We start from the raw sequence: 26,636 nt of genomic DNA on the forward strand, positions 1-26,636 counted from the left end.
TATTTAATTTTCTACTTTTTACAAGGGAATCCATGAGTAATTTAATGGTGTATTTTTAAAAAATCACTATTTCTCCACAACTAAAATAGTTGGTAAAAATCACTTCACTGTCAGGATGACTAACAAAATAGAGTAGGACAAGGCCAGAGGGATTATGTGAAAATAGTCAAAGTAGTTTCAGAGGGAAATTCTACCTCTGCAGAAGACATTTCCCTTGCAGCAATAAATGACATGATGTAATGAATGGAATCATTCATACACAGTTTGATTCTCATTTCTTAACATTGACCGTCTAAGGTTGTTTGATCAAAATAAAACATACTAAAACTTTAAACAATGAAAGAAGAAGGGCAGATGCCTTATCACATTTATGTATGTTATGATATTCACATGAAGGAAATAAGAGAGGTAACAATTACTGTGGATTGTTAGGGCAACTGTTAAGAATTAAGGTACGTGTGAGTGAATAGTGAAAGATGGATTGGATAAGAAAGTTTGAACCAGATTATGAAAAGTAGTTTTTAATGAGTAATTTCAACTGTAATAAGAAACTGTTTTAGAATTTTGGCCAATAAAGTACTGTGATGATAATGATGTGTTTTGTTAACACTCCATTAATACAGTATAGGATGGTAGATGTTGTCTAGCAGAGCACAGTAAATTCCTCAGAGACACTTGTATCTCCTGTGAATAGTCTGTGTTTCCGGTTGGGCATGCAGTGGACCATACATTCTTGCTGTATGTTATTAAAATTCATGAAATCTAACAGTCTGTGAGCATCAAAGGAAATGGTAGTCCTTTTTGGGTGTCAGCATTGTTTCTTTTCTTGTTAATTGTGTCATAAAATTACATTTATATCTTTTACCTTACTTTAAGTGATGAAGCTTATGGAAGATTTGTGTGTGTGTGTGTGTGTGTAATAATGCAGGATAGGCATATTCAACATAGGAAGCAAGACTTTGTATTCAAACAGACCTGGATACAAACTTGCCTGTACCATTTACCAGCTTTTAACTTATTTACTCCAAGGTTTTATTTCTTCAGGTGCTATCTGAAGTGATTATATCTACTTTAAAAGATTTTTGTGAGAAGAATCTGGGCCACAATGTGTACCCCATGAATGTTGATATTAGTAAATGAGGCAAACTGCTTCCCAATTAATTACATTCTTTACAATCAAGACATAATTAAAAGGAAAATAAATCTCACAATCAGGGATTTACATCCTTACCTTTTTTGAGTCAATATTTTTAATACATTTTTTAAGTGTTCCTGTTTGCTGGAAGAAATTTCCAAGACTACAGTGAAGTTATTATACAAATTTATTAGAATCTGTAAAAATTATGAAGCATAAGTGCTTTATTCATTGCTCTACTTACTAACCACACACACACACACACACACACACACACACACACACACGCACATTTCACAAGACATTTAGGTTATGGTTTCCATCCAAGTCATGTATCCTAGAAAGAAAACATTCCTCAGAACATTTGAAATTCTTAACCACATTGCCAACAGAATAGTCTGCCAACTCCAAAGTGAAAACCCAGGCCTTTCAAATATTTGTTTACTAAATAAAAATAAGACAAGATATTTTGCTGCACCTACACTGAAATAATTTAAATATGAATTTTAGTTACAGAATATGTGGAATAAATCACAGACGATTGTAAAGCATATCTGTCATTAAAAAAAGAAATGTTCTTTAATTTTCATTTCCATCTTTATCTTGCTATTTCAGTTCTGCCACTCTAAATGCAAACTAAAGAAAGCAGATAAGGAAGACACTTAGGTTACATCATATCCTTTTGCAAGATCCTGAAGTATGTTTTAAAATTTGCTGTGTGAACACTAGGCCATGCATGAATCTTCTGATTTTACTAATATATGCCATATACATGTCTATTTTAAAGTCCACTACATCAAAATGTCTTGAAAAAGTGGCTCAGCTAATCCTCACTAATTTTGACTACACAAATAATTATCGAATTTGTGATTCTGCATATTATTTTTTAAATTCATACATTAAGGACAATTTATCAAGGAAAAATTTACATGTATTACATTGCTTCTTAGAAAACCAATATGAGCTCAAGTTACTGTTCTGAAATAAGAATTACAGAAAGGCAAACACATTTGTCTTTTCTTATTAACATCAATAGCTTTTACTGAGTTGGGAAATCTTATTTAAAATAAATAACTCTTTGTCAGAAATTCCTGAGTTGTTGATTTCAAGCTCTGGGCAATCACTCTGTCAGCCAACACAGTAAATTAATGCCAACTGTTCCACTGTCAAGTATAAGGTACACAGTTAGCAAAAAAGAAATATATATATATATATATGTATACAGACATATATATATAGTATTTATATGTCTATGAATTTTTATACATATATGTGAAACCTCTAAAAAGTACATGATTATATTAAGTTACTCAGGTTATAATTTTTTTTAAATATTTGTGTACATACTTTGGTCTAGTTTTACTATTATATAATCTTTATAAAAAAATGCATGTTGGGGAGAGTATGGAAAGAGGGTTGCTTTAGAAAAAACTAAAAATAACTCTAAATCATTAATAGAAAAAAACTTTTTTTTTTTTTCATTTTTGAGGGCAAAACAGGCTCTTCTAGAGAAAAACTTCACTTAGGGAAGAAAGGGAAATCATCAGGATATCTGAAAATGTCATGATAAAATTATCAGGCTTTTTTATTGTGCTTGCTGTTGTTTATTAATGTTTTATTAAAAAATGTTTATCAGTTTTTAATCTGTGCAAACACTTGAGTATAATAGGTTGTTTTTATTTCCTTTTTGCTTTATTTTCTAAAAACAGGAAATTATTTACATCTAAGCCATCAAGTCTCTAGTTTAAAAAAGTTAATTATCAGGTGGCAATGAACTGAAAATAGCAAAATTTGGGAAACAACTAAAATTCTATCTTCCTTCAACTTTTAAATTCTATCACTAATTTAATCTGCTCCTCCTTGCAGAAAACAAGCAGTTTACTTGAATAGAGGTTAGTTCCTTCTATGAATGTAGGTATATCCAGGTGCAGAGAAACATGTTGCATTGGTTTACTCTGAGGGCCATGTACACACCCACTCTAGCAACTAAATACACAACTATAACATTGATTTCTGCTTTATTCTCTCTTGCTACTTCCTTCATGTTGGAATTTGTACATCCCTTCTGTGAGAGTCTCTATTCTAGTTCCAAAGAGCTAGGAATTTAAATCCAACTATTCTCCAACTTTTGTTCTCCTTTAGGAAGTGGAAATGAACCAGAAAACCTAAGTCTCTTTATGTCCCCAAATGGGTCTGACCACCGTCCAGACCTTTATACTCCCTTCTTCCACAGCCTATAAATACTTTCCCAATATTTTCCTGGGAACATATAGTCATGATTGGTTTTAATAAGTATAGAGAGGAGGTCCATCAACGTGATTAGGATATGTTTTTTTGCTTATTGTTGCTAATCAAAATAAGGCTCCTCCCTTCCCATAGAGACAGGAAGACAAGGACTCTATCTTGCTTGATGATTACATTTCAAAGAATGGCTCCCACATCCCAGATAAAGACATTCCTAGGTTGGGTTGTAAAACTGGCAAGAGTCTAGGATAATATTTACATCTTAAAGGAACAAGGAAAGAATTTATATTTGAAAGTTTCCTATAGTTAATGCTTTAAGAAAAGGGAAGTCTGGTCAGGAAAAAATGTGTCTAAAGTTTAGTCAAGCTGTGGGGAAAATTAAGGCCATCTAATATATAAGCCACAAAATACATCTTAAATTCAATTTCTATGTAAGTTACCCTTTATTTATACTTTAATCCAAATTGTTTCTTTAGTGTAGGATCAGAAATTCTTTCAATGTAAAAAAAAAAAAATTCTGATGTACAAATATGTATACCGAAAAAGCAGGAATTTTGTGAACAAAATACACTAATTGTTTTGTTAATTATTCTTCTCATATGCAATTGTGCAAGCCTGTACTGACTTTTAACTTTAAGAAGGCTTCAAAAGGCTGATAGGAAACAGAGGCCTTTCTCTACAGCATGCAGGTAAAGGCTGACCTTGAGCTTGCAACTGGAAAGCTATTTAGAAAGGTCATGCCTTTTCCAGTTCTGCATCTTTGCATCACAGTAAGCTCAATGCCCTTCCTCCAAAAGAGCCAACCCATCTCCTCGTTGTGAGCCAGCTCTCATGTATAGCAGCATTGTATCATTGGTGTAACAGTAAGTCTTCAAGCACTTTTCTTGTAGGATAAGTTCACATCAGCAAAGTGCTTGAAGGATATAGCAGAATACATATGGGAACTAGAATCTAGATGTGCTGGTACAAGCAAATGTATGAAACATTTTATAAACTTTTGTACTATTTCTTACTAATTATTCATTTAAGCACAAAATTTGCAGAGAAAAGCCAATAAAATACCTTACATTGTGAAAATAATGTGAAGTATTTATATATGAAATTTATATGGACAGTCTTTAAAAATCATAACCTTGAAAGTTCTAATCAAAATCCAAGTTAAGTTTTTCTGTTTTTGGAAATAATGAGAGTAAAATATGAGATACTCTTTACATGGAATTTGGTGATATAGGGGTTATGACCAACAGTAATGTAATAATGTAATAATTATTGTTGGTCATAACCCCTAAGTTCAAAAACTTGATTTCAAATGATTATATCACTCACATACTTCCTTTTCTCATTTTGACTCCTGTTTTCTGTTCCCTTCATCACTACCTTAGCCCTCATCACCTAATGCCTTTGTCTACTGAAGCAGTCTTCTAACTGCTTTCTTTGCCATTAGTAATTTCACTCCAATCATATTTGCATACTGAGGTCAAATTATTCTACAGCAATATCATTTCAATGTCAAACTTTCATCCATAGTCTTTTATCTCCTATATAATAATCACACTCATACCTAACATTCAAAACTCTCCAGAACTTGAGCCCAGTGTATTTCCCTACTCTATCACTCACATACATTTGCATAGTAACCATGTTTAACCAGTTGGTGCACTTGTTTTGTTAAAGTCAGAACTGATATTTAAATTCCTATTCAGGCACATAACAGCCTATTTACTTTCTGTGATCCAGTGTACTAGAGCTTCAATTTCATGTCATTTAGTATGTACCTCAAAAGTTTGTTATAAGTTTTATTGATTACAGGAATATTCACAGTGGTAGAAGTAGTTGTTGTTTTTGTTACTGAGATTCCTACTTTTTACAGTAAACTATCTTCTAGAGAGTATACAAACTATTTTATATACTTGATGATATTTAACCTACTAACAACCCTGTCATAGGTGATGTCACACCCACTTTACAAATGAAGAAACTGAATTGCAGAGAGGTTAGTAGTTTACTAAATTGTATGCAGTCAATAGTTGAGTCAGGATTTTAAATATGGTTCATCTTTTATTTTTGATATGTATCTAAGGTGTGGAATGTGATGATTACATATATGCACACTCACACAAACACACTGGGAAGTGATCACCACAATCACATAGTTCACACATTTTCACCTCACATAGTTACCATTTTTCTTTTTTTGTGTGTGTGACTAGAACACTTAAGATCTGTTCTGACAGAAAATTTCAAGTATACATACAGTAGTGATAACTATCATCATCATGTTATACTCTAGACCCCCATAACTTAATTCATCTTATAACTGAGAGTTTGTACCCCAGAATGTCTTAAAGGACTTAAGTAGGGCAGAAATAACTCCATAATAATATGCAGTACTTTGCTAATGCATTCATGTTTTGTGTTTTATTGTTTGTCAGATACTTTGAGAGTATTATGAGTTCAAAAGAGCTCCTTGTTACTAAACTGCTCTCAGTTCCTAAATGAAGAATGAAAGCCTTGAGTGACTGATCTTTAGAGTTCCAGGCCCAAGTAGAAAAGTCAATTACACGCTATGATAAATTGTTTATCATTAGTTCAATAATTCTGCATATATTTCCTTGCACATAGTAGATAACTGGGAATTTTTTAAAGAATTTATGTTATATAATTGTTGCTGGTCTGGAAACTGTTGCATATATTACCCAGATTGGAATACAAATAATTTGTATTATGCAAATAGTAATAATATTATGGCAGTTAATTCAGATCAGTTCCTGAAAAGTAGCTTTGCAGTTTATTATGTGATTACTTTTTTAAAAAAAGGAATCAGTAAAGTTGATCTCTTTTGCACTAGCTGCAGAGAGAGACAAGTGGGCCTCCAGAATCATCCTAACCAATCAAACTGAGCTACCCAGGGAAAAAAAATGTTGCACAGATAAACCACACACACAAAAATAACATGAAACAGAACTGAGAATGTTCTTAGAATCTTAACTGAGCTCAACAGGAAACAAAAAGGGCTTTGTTTTTAGCATGGTACAATTAAATATATCCAATCTTGCTTTTCTTCAGCAAGACTTTTATGAATTAAGTAAGGACATGTCTAATTCATTAAATTCAGACTTTATATTCAAACTCCAGCACAGAGGAATAAAATACATAGTTTGGCCTTGTTTATTCACATATTTTCTTAGGTTTTCTACTTTATCTGAGCAACATATACCTAAGTGGTTTTAATTATAGTGATTTAATCTGAATATTTACTCAACTAAAGACTATAAATGTTCAATACTTACGTGTTTCTGAAAGTACTTTTTCTGGGAAGACCTGTTAAATGGCAATTTGTTTTCCTCGTATTTTAAGTGCCCAGCGTTTAACTGTGACTTATTAGGCATGCTTGAAACCACATCCAAACAGACAGTTCTAACATTCCCAAAAAACCTCTTGAATTGCTGAAGAAATATTTTCAAATATAATTTTAAAAAATGAAATTCCATGTACTATACCTATTTCTTCTAATTATAGCAATACTGTTTAAAAAAAAAATTGTAAAAAAAAACAAAAAAAAAAAATCTCCAGGACTTTCAAACTTAATTAAAAGTAAGAAGCAATGAAAATGATAAAAGCTCTTTGAGCAGCTAAATTGGACTGAGGAATTTTTAGGGACTGAATTGTGTTCATAAAAATTTTGTGTTTAGAGCCACAAAATTCATATGTTGCAGCTTTAACCTTTCAATCTGATAGTATTTGGAGATCAGGCCTTTAAGAGATAATTAGGATTGGATGAGGTCATGAGAATAAAGTCCAGTTAATGGGATTAGTTTACTTATAAGAAGAGACACAAGCGAGCTTCCTTTTTCTCTTTGTTTACCAAGTGAGTATGCACAGAGAAGCTGGATGTTGAAGAAGTCAGAGAAAAGCGGCCTCACCAGAACCTGTCTGTGCTGGAGCCCTGATCTCAGATTTCTGGCCTCCAGAACTATGAGAAAGTAAATTTCTGTTGTTTAAGCCATGCAATATGTGGTATTATATCATGGCAGCCAGGGCAGACTAAAGCAGTTACTAAGTTGTAAAATATTAAGTTTATTATTAGTTCAGTAGAAAAAAAGAAATACTATTATTACAGATGCCTACAAAGAACTCCTGTGCAGCAGCTGTTTTCTTTGAAGGTGGCTTGACAGGGTGGCTCTAGTCTCCTGTGATGCTCTGTAGAGCCTTGAAAAGATGTTTAGGGCTAAGAAAAAAGTGGAGAAGTGCGTCTTCTTAGCACACTAAGCTCTTGATTGTGGATCTGGAGTTCTGGAGTGTTAGGGGGCTTATGTAAGTTTCTGTCACTTCCTGTATAACTTTGGTCAAGTCCCATTGTCAATGAAAGTCATAGTTTCTCAGCCTGTAGAATGGCAATAATAATATAAAAACCTAATTAATATGGCAGGGAGTAGATAAACACATTGAGTACCTAGGAGCCTACTTGGCACATATGACTATTAATTAATATTTCATTATCATCCTGTCACTTGCAAAACATATTATAAAAACTATTTTTTCCTTTAGTTCTTCAAGTATTGGGACATAGTAATAGTCCTGCGTAAAACAAAAGACTCCAAAAGTCTGAGCATATATAAAAATAAGTTAGGTTTGCCATCAAATAAAGCTCAATAAGATTTATCTGACACACATGTAAATGCTACTCATAATTATAGGTGCATTGCAAGAAGTAATTAATAAATGATTGCAATAATAAACATTTTCATAGTTGAGCTGTGTTTGATTCAATTGGGGGAAAGCATTTAGAGTGACAGCCGGATGCTTCTAGAGTTTGAGGCATTAGGGCAGCAGCCCAGCCTAGGTGAAATATTGAGGGCAGGGATGGTGGGCAAGGAGAAGGCAAGAGAGAGTACCTTGAAAGACTGGAGGTACTCCATAGAAGAGCAATAGTGTCAGAAAGAGACGTGTGATAATTTACCCAAGAACAGCTTCTCTCAGCTTCTGTATTGCAAAGCTGTAATCTAAGTCCTTTTAAGTGACCTGTGCCTTCAGGATGTAAATACCAACTCTGCCTTTTAAGGGCTGCCTGACTAAGCAAGTTCCATAGCCTCTGAGAGCTTTACTGGTAAAGCAGGAGTAATAAAGTTTAGGTCATGATGTTTCAATAAGAAGTTCAGTGACATTTATAGTTTATGATAGATGCTCAATAAATAGTATTTCCTTTATGTTTTCATATCTGTCTATCAGACTTCTCTGGCTCTCTGGCAGGAACCACGCTTTTCTTACCACCAAGAGAGTGGCCCTCTTTTCAGTGAAATGCAGAGGAATAGCATAGGTACAACAATGTATCAGGTTTTTCAGATTTGAAAAAACATAGGAGACAAGAAAACAGATGATATTTCTACCTCTGGAAATTTTCAAACTCAGACATTCCTTCAGACTAAAAGTTATGCCAAGCCTTTTGGCTATTGTAGAGGGGGTTGGAATGGACAATATTTTCATTCCTTGTTTATTTCAGAAGTGCTATACAAACACTCACATGTTTCAAAGTAGCTTCCTTTCTTCTGTATTTTTCAGTTTTTCTCAGAATCATCTCTTAATCCTAACCAAATGGAGAGGAGTTAGAGTGCTAAAATACCCCATAGCACTTATCTATTGCTGCATTAAAAAAACTACCCCGAAATGCAGCAACTTAAAGCCACAATTTATTATCTCACATGGTTCTGAAGGTTAGAAATCAAGGAGCAGCTTAGCCAAGTGGTTCTGGCTAGGAGGGTTATTTCAGGGATACCCATGTTGGCTGGAGCTGCACTCATATGAAGGGGTTGGAAAATTCACTTCCAAGCTAACTCACATGGCTGTAGAGGGGGCAGGTGTGGGGGAAGGTCGGGGAGAGAGAAACAAAGAGAGATAAGATGGAAGTCATGGATATATCGTATGACCTCACTTTAGAAGTCAAATACCATCACTTCTGCCGTATTTTGCTGTGGCAAACTGATAAAACCCTCATACAATGTGAGTGTGAGATCAGGAGGGGAAGATCACCGTTGTCATCTCTGAGGCTGGCTCCCATATATCTCTTTAGCTTCTCAACTAGGGAAACCAACTATACTCATGGTCTGATAGAGCTGCAGGTTGAGAAGACTCATTCCATCTTATTCATCCACTAAGCACTGGAGCAATCTCTACTAATCAAAGGTTTGATGATGATTTCTGATTTTTATTTCTAGATATGGACTGTAATATTTTAAGTATTCATATGTTTAAAATCAGATATCCGTTCAAATTTACTGTCAGTCTCTTAAACTACAAGTAAATATTAAGAGCATCAGAAGTTTTCAGGGCAATTATGGTATGTGTTACAATCAAGTTATATAAGAAAGGCCAATTATACACAGATGTAGAGGGACTGAATTGACCTGGGAATTTGGAGAAGGCTTCACAGAGGAGATGACTTTGAATTTTGTTTTAAAATATTAACAAGTTTTGCCCAATTGACAAAGGCAAGCTAGAGGACATAGATTAGGAAAAAATGTTGAGTTTCAACAAGTTTTAGAAGACAACAGCATGTAAAGATAAACTTTGCAAAGCTCTAACACTAGGAGAAACTATAATTCATTGAAACATGCATAGTTGATAAAAGTATAAGCAAGGCAAAATATAAAAAAATACATTTAACAAAAATGTAATCAATGCAATGAGAAATTCAGAACTCGCAGTAGTGATGACCTCTGGAAGGAATGGAGGAACCAAAGTTATGGGAACACAGAAACATCAGAGAGAGATCCAACGATGTTGGTGATATCCAAAAATTTTAGTAGGATTATAAATATTAGAATTACTCAGAACAATTTGTATGCATAAAATATTACATGATCATTTTTTAACATTCAGAATATGTCAGCAGAGAGAACGGTATGTGAAAATGCATGGAGGGATGAAGGAGCTTGGAATAAAATATAGACATAATTGTGACAGACATGACAAATAATGCATTATCCTTCATAATATACAGTTTAGTATTCTAATATTGTATTGGAATATACAAAGGAAAGGAGATTAGAGATACAATTGAAAGCAACAAACTCAAAACTCAAAATCTTGCAAAAGAAGCAAGTGCTATTTCTGTTAAGAACCAAGAGACTGATTTATCCTTTGTTGCCTGCTTGGTAATAAAATCAAGGCATATAACAATTAAGGATTTTGAATAATGTGAATTAATGATAAGTTACAGCAGCAGTTATTATTTTCATCATTAGGAAAGAGGTCCAGTGCATTTTAATTGTCTGAAGCTCATCGTGTGCCAACAACTTTTGTTCCTAGTGGAATTCAAATCACAGGGCAGTACTTTATTGAACAGCTTACCCTTTTAAACTATTGTGAAGCTGCAAGTAAGATTTAATTACATTATTGCCAATCATCTGAAGAATGGTAATTACTTGGCGCCCTTGGCCAATGTTTCTGATTTAAAATGCTGTAGAGTACTCAACAGGTCGTAAGTTCATATCCTGGTCCTATTAATTTTCTTTTAAAGCCTTACTTTATTCCTTAGACAAGGAATAACTCCACCCTTCAAAATGATGCTTAGGAAAAACATGAAGGATCTGAAGAGAACAGATACATGAAACAAAATGGCTTTGACTGTTATGACCTGTTTGCTATTAGGTCTGTGTTGTTTTTGTCTTTTCGTATTCATCTTTCTAGCCAAAAAAGGAAAAAAATATATCTGAGACCAAGAGACTATTTTCTTGTGTGAGGTTTGAAGTGTCTTTATAATTCAGCAGAGCTCCTAGCCAAAATTTTAGTTTTGACTGAAAGCAATATTTATCTGCATCAGAGTAAGACTGACTTCCTATGTGTCTAGGAACAGAGCAGGATGTGTTTATTCTCGTGAAGGTGATATGCAAGGAGGAGGGAATGAAAGTTGGAATTTTTTTTCCTTTTGAAGATTAAAATAAGATATAATCCATGTAAGTCCACACTGGGACTTTCTGATCAAGAAGTTGCATCAGTTTTGCTAAAAGAAGGCCAAGAGTGTCTGAAGCTATTTTCTGAGTGAGCACTGTCTTCTGACTTGAGTTCAGGTGTGACTAGCTGTTCATGGTGAACTTCAATGCCAATTCCTGAGTTTTCTACTCTTTGTTCAACTGCCTGAGCTTCTTTTGCTCCTTTGTCTGCTTGATAGATCTTTGTTTTGCCATTTGGTCTGCTGTTGGTGAAAATGTCCTTTCACTTAGCCCAATGATACTGTGTTCCAGCCAAAGTTGACCCATGTTTTCTGGGTATGGGCATGCTCCAAAGCTATCCTTCTTCTACTAAACGTGTTATTTAGGGTAGCAATAAGCCTCATGTTTATCAGATTGGTATCTTAACTAAGGTGTTCATTTTGTATTGGGGTTGTTTCATAACTAAAAATGACTATAGCTTCTTTTCTTTCCAATCATCTTCTCACCTGTGAGTGTCCCAAGACAATCCCTAGTAGTCTTCTCCCTAAATTACATACTTGCAAACATTGTCATAGTTATGCAACTCTTCATGAATAACTTCCTCCTTCCTTCTGTTTTTTTTTTTTTTTCTTCTTCTTCTTCCTGTGACTATGATGTTCTCTAAACAACCCTCAATAACCATGCTCTATTCATAATTTTATTCAGGTAGACCCCTGGAAGTATTGTTTCAGTGACTCATTTTTGGCATGCTAATATCATATGAAGAGTCAGCCTCATGATTTCATCTATTCCTCTGTGACAGACTACATTGGTTATTCACCTGGCTTTGGATTCAAAAAATAGTCTTCTGAAGGCAATTATCACAGTACCTTAAAAAAGTGGTTGGAAAGGAGTTTTCATAGAAATAATTCTTGTTGAAATTATTAAATATTTGCATTTCTGGCAGGTATTCATGTGAAATATTACCCTTCATGTTCAATCACATTAAACTTTTCACTTAGAAACATAACCCTGAGTAATGTAACAGCCCCAACTAATTGATACATTGTCCAACTAAAGTTTTTGCATTAAAAAATATAGATGTAGGACCACCTCTGTTTCTCATAATGAGTATGTTGTGATGATCCAGGATTGAGCAAAATGTAGAAGTCATCAGCAGGGGGTTGATTGCATAAAATCACATCAAATATCTCTGCAGAGTTTTTTACTCAGTAGATTTCACTTTGCAAGTTTACCACAGGTAAAAATTTTCAGTGATGAACAACAGCTCTAAGATAAATATATTTTGTTCAGATTAGGTATGAAAAGATTAGAATTGGTATTTATAAAGCTAGAACTAGAATTCTAGTTAGTATGACTGTTAGCCTATAGATTTTATTTTACAATATTGTATTCCTATATTCTAGGCTAGCAAGAAATTAAAGCTTTAGTCTAGAAGTCAGAATATCTTGAGTCACAATCTCAGCTCTTTGCTGTTCCTGACAAGACTTGTCATCTTTGTGTCTTACTTTACTCATCTGTATAAAAGTAAGGAGGGTATCTGCTCTACATTTTTTACTAAATTGTGAGAATTATATTAAATGTGAGGCATAAAACTAAGATATTTTACATTATGTGTTTCATAATTAGCAGAGTATTTTGACAGCAGTAGAATCAGTTTCTGATACTGCTACTCTTCAACTTTTATTATTTGTTCTTCCCTCTTGTATTCTAAATATCTGTGACTTCCTCATCATCACCTCCTCACTGACCCCTTTTTGAAAGAAGGATATTATATTTTTGCCAGTAGGAAAGCCAATGATGAAACCGTACTAATAGCTGAAGGAAAGAGTTCCTCCTATTTTTCTTGGGTGAAATGTTGATAACACCAAATTGTCCTTTTCAATTCTGTACTTGGATATTAGTTACAATAACTTATTTTCTTCTTGTTCACACAGGAAATGACTTATTTCTTGTAGCAGTTCATGAACTGGGACATGCTCTGGGATTGGAGCATTCCAATGATCCCACTGCCATCATGGCTCCATTTTACCAGTACATGGAAACAGACAACTTCAAACTACCTAATGATGATTTGCAGGGCATCCAGAAGATATATGGTAAGTTACTACTGTTTCCATTTGCTTAATCCTGTAGTGAATTCCAGAATTTCTGCTGTGTTTTCTTCTTTGAGATAGATGCTCTAAGAATAAGATAGACAACTAAATAAAAAGTATATCGCTGGCCTACTGGCAAAATTATTCTATCAATTGAATTTTATTGGCAAAGGTCCCAGGTATCTTAATGTATAGATTATGGGAACAATGTTAAGCACTGATGAAATTTTCTTACTGAGTTTGGTTGAAACCTGCAGTTACTGCAAAGTTCTAATAAACTTTAGTTTTTAAAATTCAGATAAAAATATATAATAAATGAATGTAACCAATGAAAACAGGAAAAAATATAAGACTTTCATATATAAAATGCTGAGACTTTTCTACAAACTGACAGATTGACTCATAGTTTGAGAGATATGATGTTAGGTATTTCTTAGACCAAAGACTTTTGAAGGTCCACAAAATACCCTTATGTGATGGTAGAAGAAATTCGTCCCAAAGTCATGAAATGATTTATTGACCTAGAGTAAGAGTTAAAAAACAAGGGAGTGAAATTAACAAGTAGTGGTTTATTAATACAGAGTGCAAAACAGATTTCTAGTATCATAATGTCATTTTTATTTATTTCAGTCAATGAATGCAAATTAAAAGAAAAAGGGAAAGACTATTATGCATATTTACTATAATCCTAACTTCCTCATACAACCATTGACCTTTATAAAGGCATTTATTTCACACATAGTTGCTAATAACTTGACAGTTATAATTTACATATAGCAAATAGGCTTTACTAAATTAATGAAGAGAAGCTTTTATTTTTACAATACAAAGACAAATATGTGTCATCTGTATGTTAATATCCAATATCCAGAAGATGTCTTTTGCATTTTTAAGCAGCATAGTTTAAGTTCACTAATTTGTTTTACATTAATTAGTTTTTTCAATTTTAATAACTCAGTGGTAAATATTCTCTCAGGGTTAAAATTGATTCGTAAAAAAAGGTCAGTTTTTGTGCTGTTCTGTAGTTTGCTGGGATACCAAGAAGAGAGAAATGTCTGACTCAGTGCTAAATATCTCTTATGTTGAATTGAACTATCCTATGTCTAAGTGTGTATCATCAGAAATTCTTCTTAAGTGCGTCACTGAAAGAAGTCTCTTTCTCATGACCTCATGAAGTAGTAGTCTAGACTGAAGGTCTGCAAAAGAATATTCTTCCCATACCTAAATATTAAATCCAAACAGCTTTATGTTTCTTTTTAAAAACATAAATCTCTTGAGAACGATGCTTAACATCTGTACCAAATTACATATGTAAACTTTGGCTTGATTTAGAAGCCTCTTTTGAGAAATGCTTCTTCACATTAATATTTTACTGGTGGTATTTTAATCAATATGTATTTTAGATTCACTTCTTAAATGAAACATTCTTCCAGCAATTTATCAAAACATTTCATTTGAAGAAAATGGTGAAAATCAATAAAAGGGTATCAAACAATTTTGACACATAAGATAGAATAAACTTTGCTTAGTTAACATTTCTCTTTTGGAAATATTTGCAGAGAATCATTATCTAGAGAAATCTGGGATTAACTTTGTTGGTGCTTACATAGATGGCTCCAGTATTCCTTTCCATTTATTTATTATTTATACACCACCTACTTCCAAAAAAGATCTGAAGGCAGCTTTTCCAAAAACAACTGTAGTAAAGCTATAAAAAATTTTAGTAAAAATTAACAAAGAAAACCTAGCTACCTGGATCCAGAATCTAGCATGATAAGGACTGTTTCAGATAAACTTAGCAATGCTTTTTTTGGATAAGATATTTTGTTTTTTCAGAAAATATGCTATCTTAAAGACCTCTTAGTTCGCTTAGTCTGTGCCCTCTGCTGATAAGTGATTGTTCTCTGTAGCATATTTTCCAGCTCTATTCCAGTTTTAAGTGAGCCAAGCACTGTCCTCATATTTTCAAAAGGTCCACCTGACAAGATTCCTCCACCTACAAGACCTCTACCGACAGTGCCCCCACACCGCTCTATTCCTCCGGCTGACCCAAGGAAAAATGACAGGCCAAAACCTCCTCGGCCTCCCACCGGCAGACCCTCCTATCCTGGAGCCAAACCCAACATCTGTGATGGGAACTTTAACACTCTAGCTATTCTTCGCCGTGAGATGTTTGTGTTCAAGGTAGGAGACTGATTTTTTTTTTTTTTTAACAGTAGAGCGAGTGTTTAGTGTTGCTTTAGAAAACAAGTTCTCATTCATTCTAACACTACCTTCCCAGCCCTCTCACAGAAAGTTCAAAAAAAGCATTTTAAAAAATAAATGCACAAATGGGCTTAAATGTCTAGCAGAAGATTGCTGTAACATTCTATTTTGGGAATGCATTTATGTCAGCAGAAGCTAAAATGCCTAAAATGTGAGGGTAAAAAAAAATTGCAGCATGTTATGAAGAGATAAAATAGCATAATTTGAATCATGAATAGGAACTAATAGGGACGATTTGCTTGGGAGCTTAGCCACTTCCAGGCATACCACAGCTATTATATCTGTGGCTTACATATCTTTATGAGATCCCTGTAATTTCATTTGATCATTAAAGCATTGTTTTACAGGAGGAGCATTGATCATTTGGTTTGGGAGTCCACTGGTAGCCATTTGAGTTAAGTCTCCTCTATGAGACTATCATTTTAACTTTACATATACATGTTATTGTTTTTATGTTGTTAGGCAGTTATGTCTAACTTATATATATATTTTTTAATACAAGCTGAAACTAATTTTACATTTGCAAAAAGGCTGTTAATGTCAGGTTCTTAGAAAATAACACTAATAAATAGTATATCAAAAGTAAATTATGTAATATTAGAAGGTGAATATAGTATAATACTAAAAAATAATTTTATCCCCTAGTATTTGTAAACCAGTCTTAAAGATTAATGAAGAAAATAAGTTTGGATGTTGGCATTAGAGTGTTAAAAGAGCCACATTTTGTCAATATTATTTATTTAAAAATAATGTGCTCTCATTTTTGGTGGACATAAATCAATAAAAATAATCAAATACTATTCTACTTACATAAAATTTCCTGTCTAGCAGAAGCTATTGTTGAAAAATATGGATTTCATATTATTTTTACTAGATAAAATACTCTATTTTCTTTATTGGAAAATAAGATCTGGATTTGATATAACATGCATAAAAGCATCGTGCTTTCCAGGAAAAAATCAATGCATTCTTAAAGCACATGAATAGATTTTTGAGTTCTATAAATGCCCTGTAATACTTAATTAGATATCACCATTCAATTTCAAGTAGTTTAATAAATTTAGATTCAAAGAGTAAAGAAAAAGCTTACTTTTGTTACTTATTGTGTTACTCTGTGTTACTCATATTGTTACTCATTGTGGCTAAGCCCACAGCAACTAGTTGGAATGAACACAAAGTGCAATCTTTTGTTTATTCTGCAAGACACTAGATGAAAGCTGACGGGTTTTGTTTTTATTATATTGGCAGAATTTAAACATTACAGGCTTTGTACCTTGATATCATAACAATAATACCAAAGCATCAACCTTCTCTGAGAATATGATGTGAAATTGACTTCATGCATTATTTTTTTATGATTCCTGTCTATCTAAATAGGTTGCTGATTTCAGAGGAGACTGGTGTCTTCCTGTGTAGTGATTGCTTTTACCAGCCTCTTTGCTCTACACATTGTAGAAGTTTAGTAAGTGCTGTTGACAAACAAAAGATGGTCCTGTGATTACTGGTTTCTGAAATCAGGAACTGATAAAAAGTGCATGGATGAGACTCTCAAGTAGCTGCTATTTTCAATATAAAACAGATATGCAAAAAATATAAGTAAGGCCTACAAAACAGGTATGCAAAAAATATAAGTAATCCCTAAACTCTGAGATTATCTTGGATTTCTTTAGCAAAATTCCTGACAGGACAGAGTTTCTAAAATTTCTCTGAATTTAATTTTTTCAGTAATTCTAAGAATTATTGCTTTCTTTCTAAGAATAATTTCTTTGGGAGATAACATGTTCTGATACGCATTTTGTTCTTCATAATATCCATTTGCCTAATGAACATTTTGTCACAAAATTTTGTAATTTTTATTTTTTTTATCTCTTTGATAGAATGTGTCTGTGTGCCCAGCATACTTTCCTATGCATCAAGAATGCGTGAATAGAAACTAGCATTCCTGTCTTTGCAGAGCTCATATTTCAGGAATGAAGACAAACTTGAACATTAATACTTTTAATGCACAAGGGTAAAAGTCATGACACTGAAACAAAGAGAAAGTACTGAAGTCTAATCAAACAAGAAATTTTACTGAGATTGTAGTTGTAATGAATTTTGAGACAAATTTTCTCAGCACATTAAAGAAGTGAGCAGAATAGCAATAAGTTTACATATGGAGGGAGAAAAGACAGACACGTTACTCTCTTGAGTAAAGTGATAAACATTAATATTCAGACATATACAACATCGCATAAATGTAAAGAAAGTATGATTGAGTGATATACCTTGCTCTTAGTTAATAGTTGCCATAGATTGGGTACCCGTTATATATCTCTGACCTTATAAAAACACTGAAAGATGGATAGCATTCTCTTTTGCAAATTTAAAAAACTGAAAATCAGAAAAGTTTTGTTGAAACACTTCTAAGAAGTAGTCAGTACCTGAACACAGGTCTGCTTGATTCCAAAATCCGTGTTTTCCCCACTAGGCTTTGTGCTTTGTCACCTGAAATAATTGAGAAAAGTTTCAAAAGAAAAATAGACTTTCAACTATATTTTGAAGTGATAAGTATTCAAGACATATTTATTGTACTCATATGCTATGCTAGATATTATTTTAGGCACTGGATATGTAGCAGTGAACAAAACAGGCCACACTTGGGTTTCTTGCAAATTACATTCTATTCTTCATGGTGGACATGTGGATGAAAGGCTTCACACGGATATTCCACTTGTGTCACAAAAGGATATGAGAGCCCTTACACATGACAGAGCCGGGAATTCTGTTTTTCAGTGTTAATGACTGCTGACTAGTCTAATTTCTCCTCTATGCTTACGTAGTCTAGACTGCCTTTACTTCTAAATTAATGCCATTGCCCCATATCTGATCTTTCTGCCATTTCAATATTTCTTCAATATGCACATCATTCTTTTTCATATTTTGCTCCTTGTTGACTGTCTCTTCAAATATTTTTAGTATTGCTTGTTTGATCTCACTCTTACTAATATTACTTCATTTTCTACTTTTGTTTATTACAGACTCTACACAATTTAGAAGCATCTTAATCTCCTCAACCCTTACCTATCAACACTTACTTTCCCCTAAACTTTAATGTCTGGGAATAGCTTCTCAAGCCTCTGCTCATCCAAATGTTTCCTCTACAGCATGTTCTCACCATCCCATCTTCTCTGATTCTCTCCAGTGATTTTTGTATTTATTCTCCATATTCAATTAGCATATGATTAATTTCTGTCTTCTAGAATTATTTCTTATTGAAATGTGTTCCTCAACAAGATTTTTACTTCCCCATAGCAGAGATTGGTTCATGTGACCTTCACAGTGTTCAGTGCTAATGAACAGGGATATCGGTATAAGAATTATATAATCAAACTATGACCAATATTATTTTTATACGATGATAATCAGCCTAAATAAAATCCCTGAAGCATTTTATTTTGGTAAGTTGTTATTCCTTGCCCAAAGATTTCAATGAGTATTATTTATGTAAATTCTATAGGCATGATTTTTAAGTTAACAATAAGAAAATCTAGATATAAGTAAAAGGTAATATCATCAGATAATTTTGTTTTCTTGTAAGAAAGAAGCCTTTCTTTATAATAGCACTTTCAGCATAATGCTTTTGGTAGTGAGCTTCTTCTCAGAAGATTTGATTTACATTACACTTTCCAGGTATCCATTTATTTAAAGTGAGTTCACTTAGATACGAGTTTCTGTAGGAGATGGGATATGTCTATACTTACAGACAGACAGACACACACACACACACAGAGACACATACACACCCACCCTTCTTTCCTTATACATGAAAATTTTAAGCCATGCAGCTTTATAAACTTTAGAGAATGTAAACCACCTAATCAAAGGAAATGAGAATCAAAACAAAATGCCAAAGAAGAGAAAACAAAGGCTGGGTATGGTGGCTCATGCCTGTAATCCTAGCACTTTGGGAGGCCAGGGCGAGCAGATCGTGAGGCTGGGAGTTCAAGACCAGCCTAGCCAACATGGCGAAACCCAGTCTCTACTAAAAATACAAAAATTAGCTGGGCACGGTGGCATATGCCTGTGATCCCAGCTATTTGGGAGGCTGAGGCAGGAGAATTGCTTGAACTGGGATCTGGGAGGCAGAGGTTGCGGTGAGCTGAGATTGCAACACTGCACTCCAGCCTGGGCAACAGAGCTAGACTCCGTCTAAAAAAAAGAAGGAAGAGAGAAACAAAATGATAGTAGCAAAAGAAGCTTTGTCCTTACCCTAGAAAGCTTAGAAAAGATGGTTTTAAGACTACTCACTAAAGAGTGTAAGCTGTTGTAACTAAACTGACAACAGCGATCTGATTGTCCAAATGAATACTCTCAAAGCACCTTTGGACTACAATATAAGAACATTGAATATTTTGGTTATTTTGTGGTGTGAAAAAAAAACAGAAGGCAAGAATTAGCCAAAGAGGTGCGGAACATATTTCAGTACACAGTATTTCACTATGTATGAATGAATGCATATAGTGGTTAACTGTATTCTTTTGAAGCTGAGAATAGGAAAAATTGTATCCAGCATCAGAAGTTCCTTTAGTGTCAAAAAAAAAAAGAAAAGAAAAGAAAAAGAAAAGAAACGGATAGTTATCTTTGGTTACTGACTTGTTCTTTAGAAGGAATAAGCTAAGGTGAATGCTTTACATTAGCACTAGCTAGAAAGATTAATTTGAAGAGATAAAGCTATCATGGAACAGTGTTGAAAAAAGTATAGTGAATGTCTTTCCAGTTAATCTAGAAGAACAAGTCTCATGGCTCTGAGTAAGAAAGGATTTCATCATTTACCAAAAAAAAAGTCAACCCAAAGCAGATATCATTTGCCTTTTTTTATTTGTCTAATTCTTGTGTTTGTTCATTTATCACACACTGTTTATTCTTAGATATGACCATCCTCATTTATGACCACTTTCTTTATTCTACTGAAGAGACATAGTCAAGTAAGTACAGGGTATGGCTCAATTTCATTTGCCAAGGTGGTTTTGTTTCATAAAAAAGATGTGTCATAAAAAAGAGGAGAGAACCGGGCGCGGTGGCTCAAGCCTGTAATCCCAGCACTTTGGGAGGCCGAGGCGGGTGGATCACAAGGTCGAGAGATCGAGACCATCCTGGTCAACATGGTGAAACCCCGTCTCTACTAAAAATACAAAAAATTAGCTGGGCGTGGTGGGTGCCTGTAATCCCAGCTACTCAGGAGGCTGAGGCAGGAGAATTGCCTGAACCCAGGAGGTGGAGGTTGCGGTGAGCCGAGATCGCGCCATTGCACTCCAGCCTGGGTAACAAGAGCGAAACTCCTCCTCTTCAAAAAAAAAAAAAAAAAAGAGGAGAGAAAGACACACCCACACACAGACAGCGAGAAAGCGAGAGAGAACAGAGTTGCTTAGTGAAAGAAATAGTTTAGAGGTATACAATTTTGCCCTGAATTATATTTCCATAATATTCATTGGTGACTAAACACTTCACAATTACTCAACATTGAACCCCTTGACTCTTCTGTTCAATAGAGTATCTCTTGGTATTTAATATCAATTTAAATTTTTTATTCTTTGCTAAATGTCTACCCATGAACAAAGAGTTACTCTTTTCATTGATTTTTTGTTTGTTTTTGTTTTATTTCTTTGTTGTATATTTCTCTGATTAAATTATGGCATTCTTGAAATCTGGAACTCTGTCTTTCTTATATCACTTTTATTAGTGCATCACATCATGCTCACACAGAATATTCAAATATGCATGACATGAAATTTATGGAATTAAAAGAAGTTGAAAATATGTTTTTCCCTTAAGATGTTTACATCCTGTTAGTGAGTGGGAAGTATGTAATTATCAGCCAGAAATTATTTAAGTTGAAGCCTACAACACAGAAAGAGTAAAGGCCTTTTTACACATGAGAGAAGGCTGAGTTGAGCATGGGTCTTCTGTTCACTTAGTAGAGAGCAGTAGAAACAACCACAGGGTCCATGCAGCAACTTCCTAGTGTGATAAGTGGTGAGGAGAAAACCTTAGCAGTGTAATCAGTGGTAAGGAGAAAACCCAAAATGTGAAAATCACCAGGGTGATTATATTTGGTCAGCTTTGAAAAGTCCAAGATACAGACCTATGAGCCTAGAGAAGTGCTATAGGAAGCACTTGAGAGTTGCCTCTTCTACTTTATACTTGACCTTTCCTCTCAAAGGCCAAATTCAACACACTTAACTAAGCTACTGACCCTCCTTCACAAACCTTCTGCTTTTGTATTCCCTGTTTGAAATAATGAGGGCTTCATTTTTCCATTTATTTAGTAAAAAAATCTTGATATCATTCTTGACTGCTCTCTTTCTCTCATCTCCCAATGCAACTCATCAGCAAATCCTGTTGACTCCATCTCCAAACACTTCCAGAAGCCAGCCACTTTTCTTCCTGTCTGCCACTACCGTCCCAGTCCAAGTTACCACCACATAACATCTTAATTATTGTCATAGCCTCCAAATTGGTTTTTCTGCTTTCTTCCTTGCCACTGCCTTTTAGTCTATTGTCCATACTGCCTGCTGACTGGCACCATAAAACAATGCATCATATCATACCATTGCACTGCTAAAAACGCTTCAGTACTTGACTTGAACAAAAGCCAAAGTTATTTTGGCTGCTCACCGGGCTGCATGATCAGCCCATTTCCCCCTACCTCTCTGATCTTACCTCCTTTACCTTATTTTGCTCATTTTTACTCACTCAACTCCAGCCACACTTCTCTTCCCAGTTGTTTCTGGAACATTTCAAACACTGATGGCTCTAAAGGCCTTTCTCTGTTAGTACCAAATATTCATTTATTTTCCAGATTTCTGCTGTCATTTGTAGAGCAGCAGAAGGCTTTCATCAGTCTCTGTTTCCGTCCAGACTGTCGCTTCACAGGTCTTCATCGGTCTAGATATATGAAAAGGAACAGCAATATGTGTAGAATTTTGAAAAAGTTAACTATGGATTATATATATATTTGGCATTATGTAACCCCATATTGTGGGATGGATTTTTCTCCTACCCTTAGAAAAATTCTCTCCCAACTCTCAATTAAGTGATACAATTTATTCCTGTTGCATAGTTGTATGTCTTTCTCTACATTTGGATAAGATCATCCTTAAACTCTTTGACATTAAAGATAGACTTCAAGTCAGATCCCATTTGCTCTGTGTTCCACACAAAGACTGTAATTTCTTATTTAATGCTAAATTGCCGTCTTGAACATAGTAGACAAATATTTGCTAAGTACATCTGATCTTCCTTTCCTCATTTGTATAATGGCTAATAAATTCCATCACAGATGTATTGTAAGCTCAGGAAATTGTAGCTTTTATGTAGCAAAGCAGACTCAGCATTTTTAACTATTCATCATATTATTTAATTCAAATTCTGATACTATTTCAAATTATTTTTAAATAACATTTAGCTGAATAAAAATTACAGTGTATGTCCATAATTCTCATGATAAAAAGGAGATGAATGAAAGAGTTTGTTATTATTCATATCATGTCACTTTACTCAGTGAAATGATTAAAAACTATTTTGTTGGCAGAGTCTGAAAAGTGTTTTACAAACAAAACAATACTCACAGAAATCACACAGCACAGAGTAATCAAAAATTACATTGAGTCACAGCTTAATTCCATACTTCCAGGAAGTGTCCAGATAATATTAATAGCATGTTGTAATTGGGTCTAGATTCACATAACACCAAAGGGAGCAATCACCAAGACATCATAAGCAGAGAATTAAATGCAGTTTTCCTGTAGTAAAAAATCATAGCCTTTTAAATATTTTAGTACACATTTTAGGGAGCACCTGGAATTATATGTAATACTGAATTTTAATGTCAATATTAATTGATTTTCAAAACACTTGTGTTTATAATTACACTTTAAAATTTTTCCTTGAAACCATTAAATGGTTTAATTGACATTTCCTGGCTTCTTTGCTATTAGGGCAAGTATTAGTCAGTAGGAATGGACTCAGTCACCTAAGTTTCCAAATTCCCTCTCAGTCACTTTGTTTTTGGGTGAGTTTAAATATTTTAAGCATATATTTGGATATGTTTTGGACTCAGTAAAATTACTTTTTAATAGTATAAAGCAGAGTATTTAATATATGCTTTATGGTACACATTTTGGAATTTAGAATATATTTTATTATGTATATTTTATTTTGGTATAAATTTAGAATATAAGCAGGACAATTCTCTATAATCATGCATAAATGTGTTCTGAAATTACATTATTTGTTATTCAACATCAAGAATGTATTAGCAGAAAAAAGGGAGTGGATATTGGTTAGACAGCCATTTCTCCAACACTTTGTAAAGCTTATTTCTTTATAAAGAGAGTTGCTTTTATGTGTTAATTGTGTGACCAGTCAACTTATAGAATTCTTCATTACTTTTAATATTTTTTTCACCTGGCATTCAGTAGCATTTTTTAGTTTAAAGCTGTATACTTCATCTAGAATTTGCTTTGGTATAAGGTGTAAATGAGGATTTTAATTTTTGTCCAAATTATTAACCTAGTTTTATCCTATTTTTATTATTGATAAAAGTTTCATATTTCATATATATTAGAATAATAATATAGACAACACCTATTAAGCTCCTAAGATAATTTTTCCACATGCTTTGAATGGATTATCATGTTTATATATGACATCATATGAGAAAGAGAGACATAAAAATTAATTAGTTTCCATATACCAAGCTAGGGACAGCTTACCTCTGAATTTCTTGTTTTTATTCTTAATAGTTTTTCATTTTACTCAACAAATTCAGTTATATTTTTTGTTAAATGCAGATGAATTCAATCCTATTTAATACCAAAATATGGAAAAAGAAACAATCTCAACACAATAGCAACAAAAAAAAAATAAAACATCTAGGGCTACACTTAATAAAGAAATGTGCAGAACTTCCATGAATAAAAGTTAAAATTTACTGTAGCACCAAAATACAATTTTGATAAATAGAAAGATGTATCCTATTCTTGATGAGAATCTTTGTAACTGTTTCAGTACCACTGCCCTAAAGCGCTTACAGTCCAGTATGGCAAATAGACATTCATCAACTAATCAGAAGACAAGTAAAATTCTACCTACATTAAATGCAAAGTAAAGAAGGCAGGAGGTGCAACAAGAGCATATAGTTTCATTTTCATTTGTAAAACATGGTCATTAATATTGGGAGATGCTTTCCTGAAAAAGAGATACTTGAACTAACAATGAGCTGTCCTGGTTTTTTTTTTTTTTTTTTTTTTTTTTTTTTTAATTGTTGTTGTTTTGGTTTTTGTTTGTTTTTTCGTAAGAGAACATATTACAGGGGAAAAAAATCTGGACTAACAATCAGGATACATGACTTCTTTTAGTGCCAGGCTATTTTTATCTAGATAAAAATTTCAGTTATTGGACTATAAATTGCTTATCAAGTAAGGCAAATTAATAACAGTTATGCTACCCATCTCACAATGAGGCATGATATTGAAAGCATTTTGAATGTTTCCAAATAGCTGAACTGATGTTAGACATTGTCATCACTGGTATACATTTTAGGATGAATTTTTTGAAATGTATGATGCTTTTTTGTCACTTTTATGGTTTTAAATTATATTAAGTAAAAAAATATTATATTGGGGATTTTAGCTGTCTTAAAAACAAAAAAGGTTCTAGGCTGTAAAGTTGAAAAATAATTATCAGAAGTTATATGAAACCTGAAAAATAAGACAAATTTTAAACAAGGCTGAGAAATAATATTTTAGTAAAAATTTTAAAATAGTTCCCATTTTCCTCAATCTCTTTGGCTTTTAATAATTGTTTTTCCTAATATAAAAAAGTTTTTTATATTCTTTTAGAACATGTACATAAAATTTGAATCTATACATTCAGTTTTCTAAAAATAATTCCTTATATGTAGATCACTTATTTCAACTTATCACTTGTTTCTAAGGAAAAAAGTTGTTTTATTGTAATATAGGAAAATTTATTTTGCTATAATTATGGCATTTTAGGTAAATAACTCATTATAAATGGTCTACTTATGTATCATTCATAGAATGAGAACAAAATATTGATCATCATATAAAAATTTTTGTCAAGTTTAACGGTAATTTTGTTTACATATAGACTTGTATACTTCTTTTGACTTTATATACTTGTAAAATTAATTTTCATAATATTATACTTGGATTTTCTTTGACAGGTGTTAGGTTAGAGCTGGGCATTGATAATAAACAAGGAGGTTGCTTTCTACTTTGCTTTTCTCTTCTTAAAAGTCATTGAATGTTATGCATTTCCAACTGAGTATTTGGTTTCATTTATTCTTTTAATCTATACTCACAATATTTACTCTTGAAATAAATATTTGCTATGTTATAAAGAATTGGCCTTGCCCTAAAGGAAGCCAAGCTTTGGACCTCAGATATATGGAGTTAACCTGTGTCATACTTGATACAATTCTCATTGTTTGGGGCAGGGGCTGGTGGCACTAGATCATAGGGTAGGAACTGTCCATACCAGAAATACCAACCATGTGATTTAAAGTGATTCACATGGTATAAGTAGCCCTAGACACTGAGTCCACCATGTGGGCAACCAGTTAGTCAATCCTGCCTACATAATGAATACCTAATAAAAACTCTGGACACTGAAACTCAGGTAGGCACCCGTGGTTGACAGTAGCCCATGGATGTCCTCAAACACAGATACCAGAATGGTAATGCATCCTTAGGACAATGGAAGCCTCTCAGACTTGGTCCAATGTGTCTCTTCCTTTTGCTGATATTTTCTCTGTACCCTTTCCCTGTAATAAAACATACTGATGAGTATAATAGTTTTCATTGAGTTCTTTGAGTCATTCCAGGAATTATCAAGTCTGAATTTTGGGAATTTCTCAAACTTGCAGTTGGTATCAGAGTGAGGGTGTCCTTGTGTGGACTC

At 33.6% G+C, this 26,636-nt stretch overlaps 1 protein-coding gene across 1 annotated transcript in view; it reads left to right on the forward strand.

Annotated features, from left to right (window-relative positions):
* Nucleotides 1-26,636, forward strand: part of MMP16 (matrix metallopeptidase 16) — a 273,362-nt gene that overhangs the window by 182,383 nt on the left and 64,343 nt on the right. The window contains exons 5-6 of the mRNA XM_003940505.4: nt 13,245-13,406; nt 15,376-15,587. Coding sequence (XP_003940554.1) covers nt 13,245-13,406; nt 15,376-15,587 — 374 coding nt within the window. The remainder of the gene's footprint in view (nt 1-13,244; nt 13,407-15,375; nt 15,588-26,636) is intronic.

Source organism: Saimiri boliviensis, chromosome 15 (assembly GCF_048565385.1).
Source record: "Saimiri boliviensis isolate mSaiBol1 chromosome 15, mSaiBol1.pri, whole genome shotgun sequence".
In the NCBI taxonomy this organism is placed as follows: domain Eukaryota; kingdom Metazoa; phylum Chordata; class Mammalia; order Primates; family Cebidae; genus Saimiri; species Saimiri boliviensis.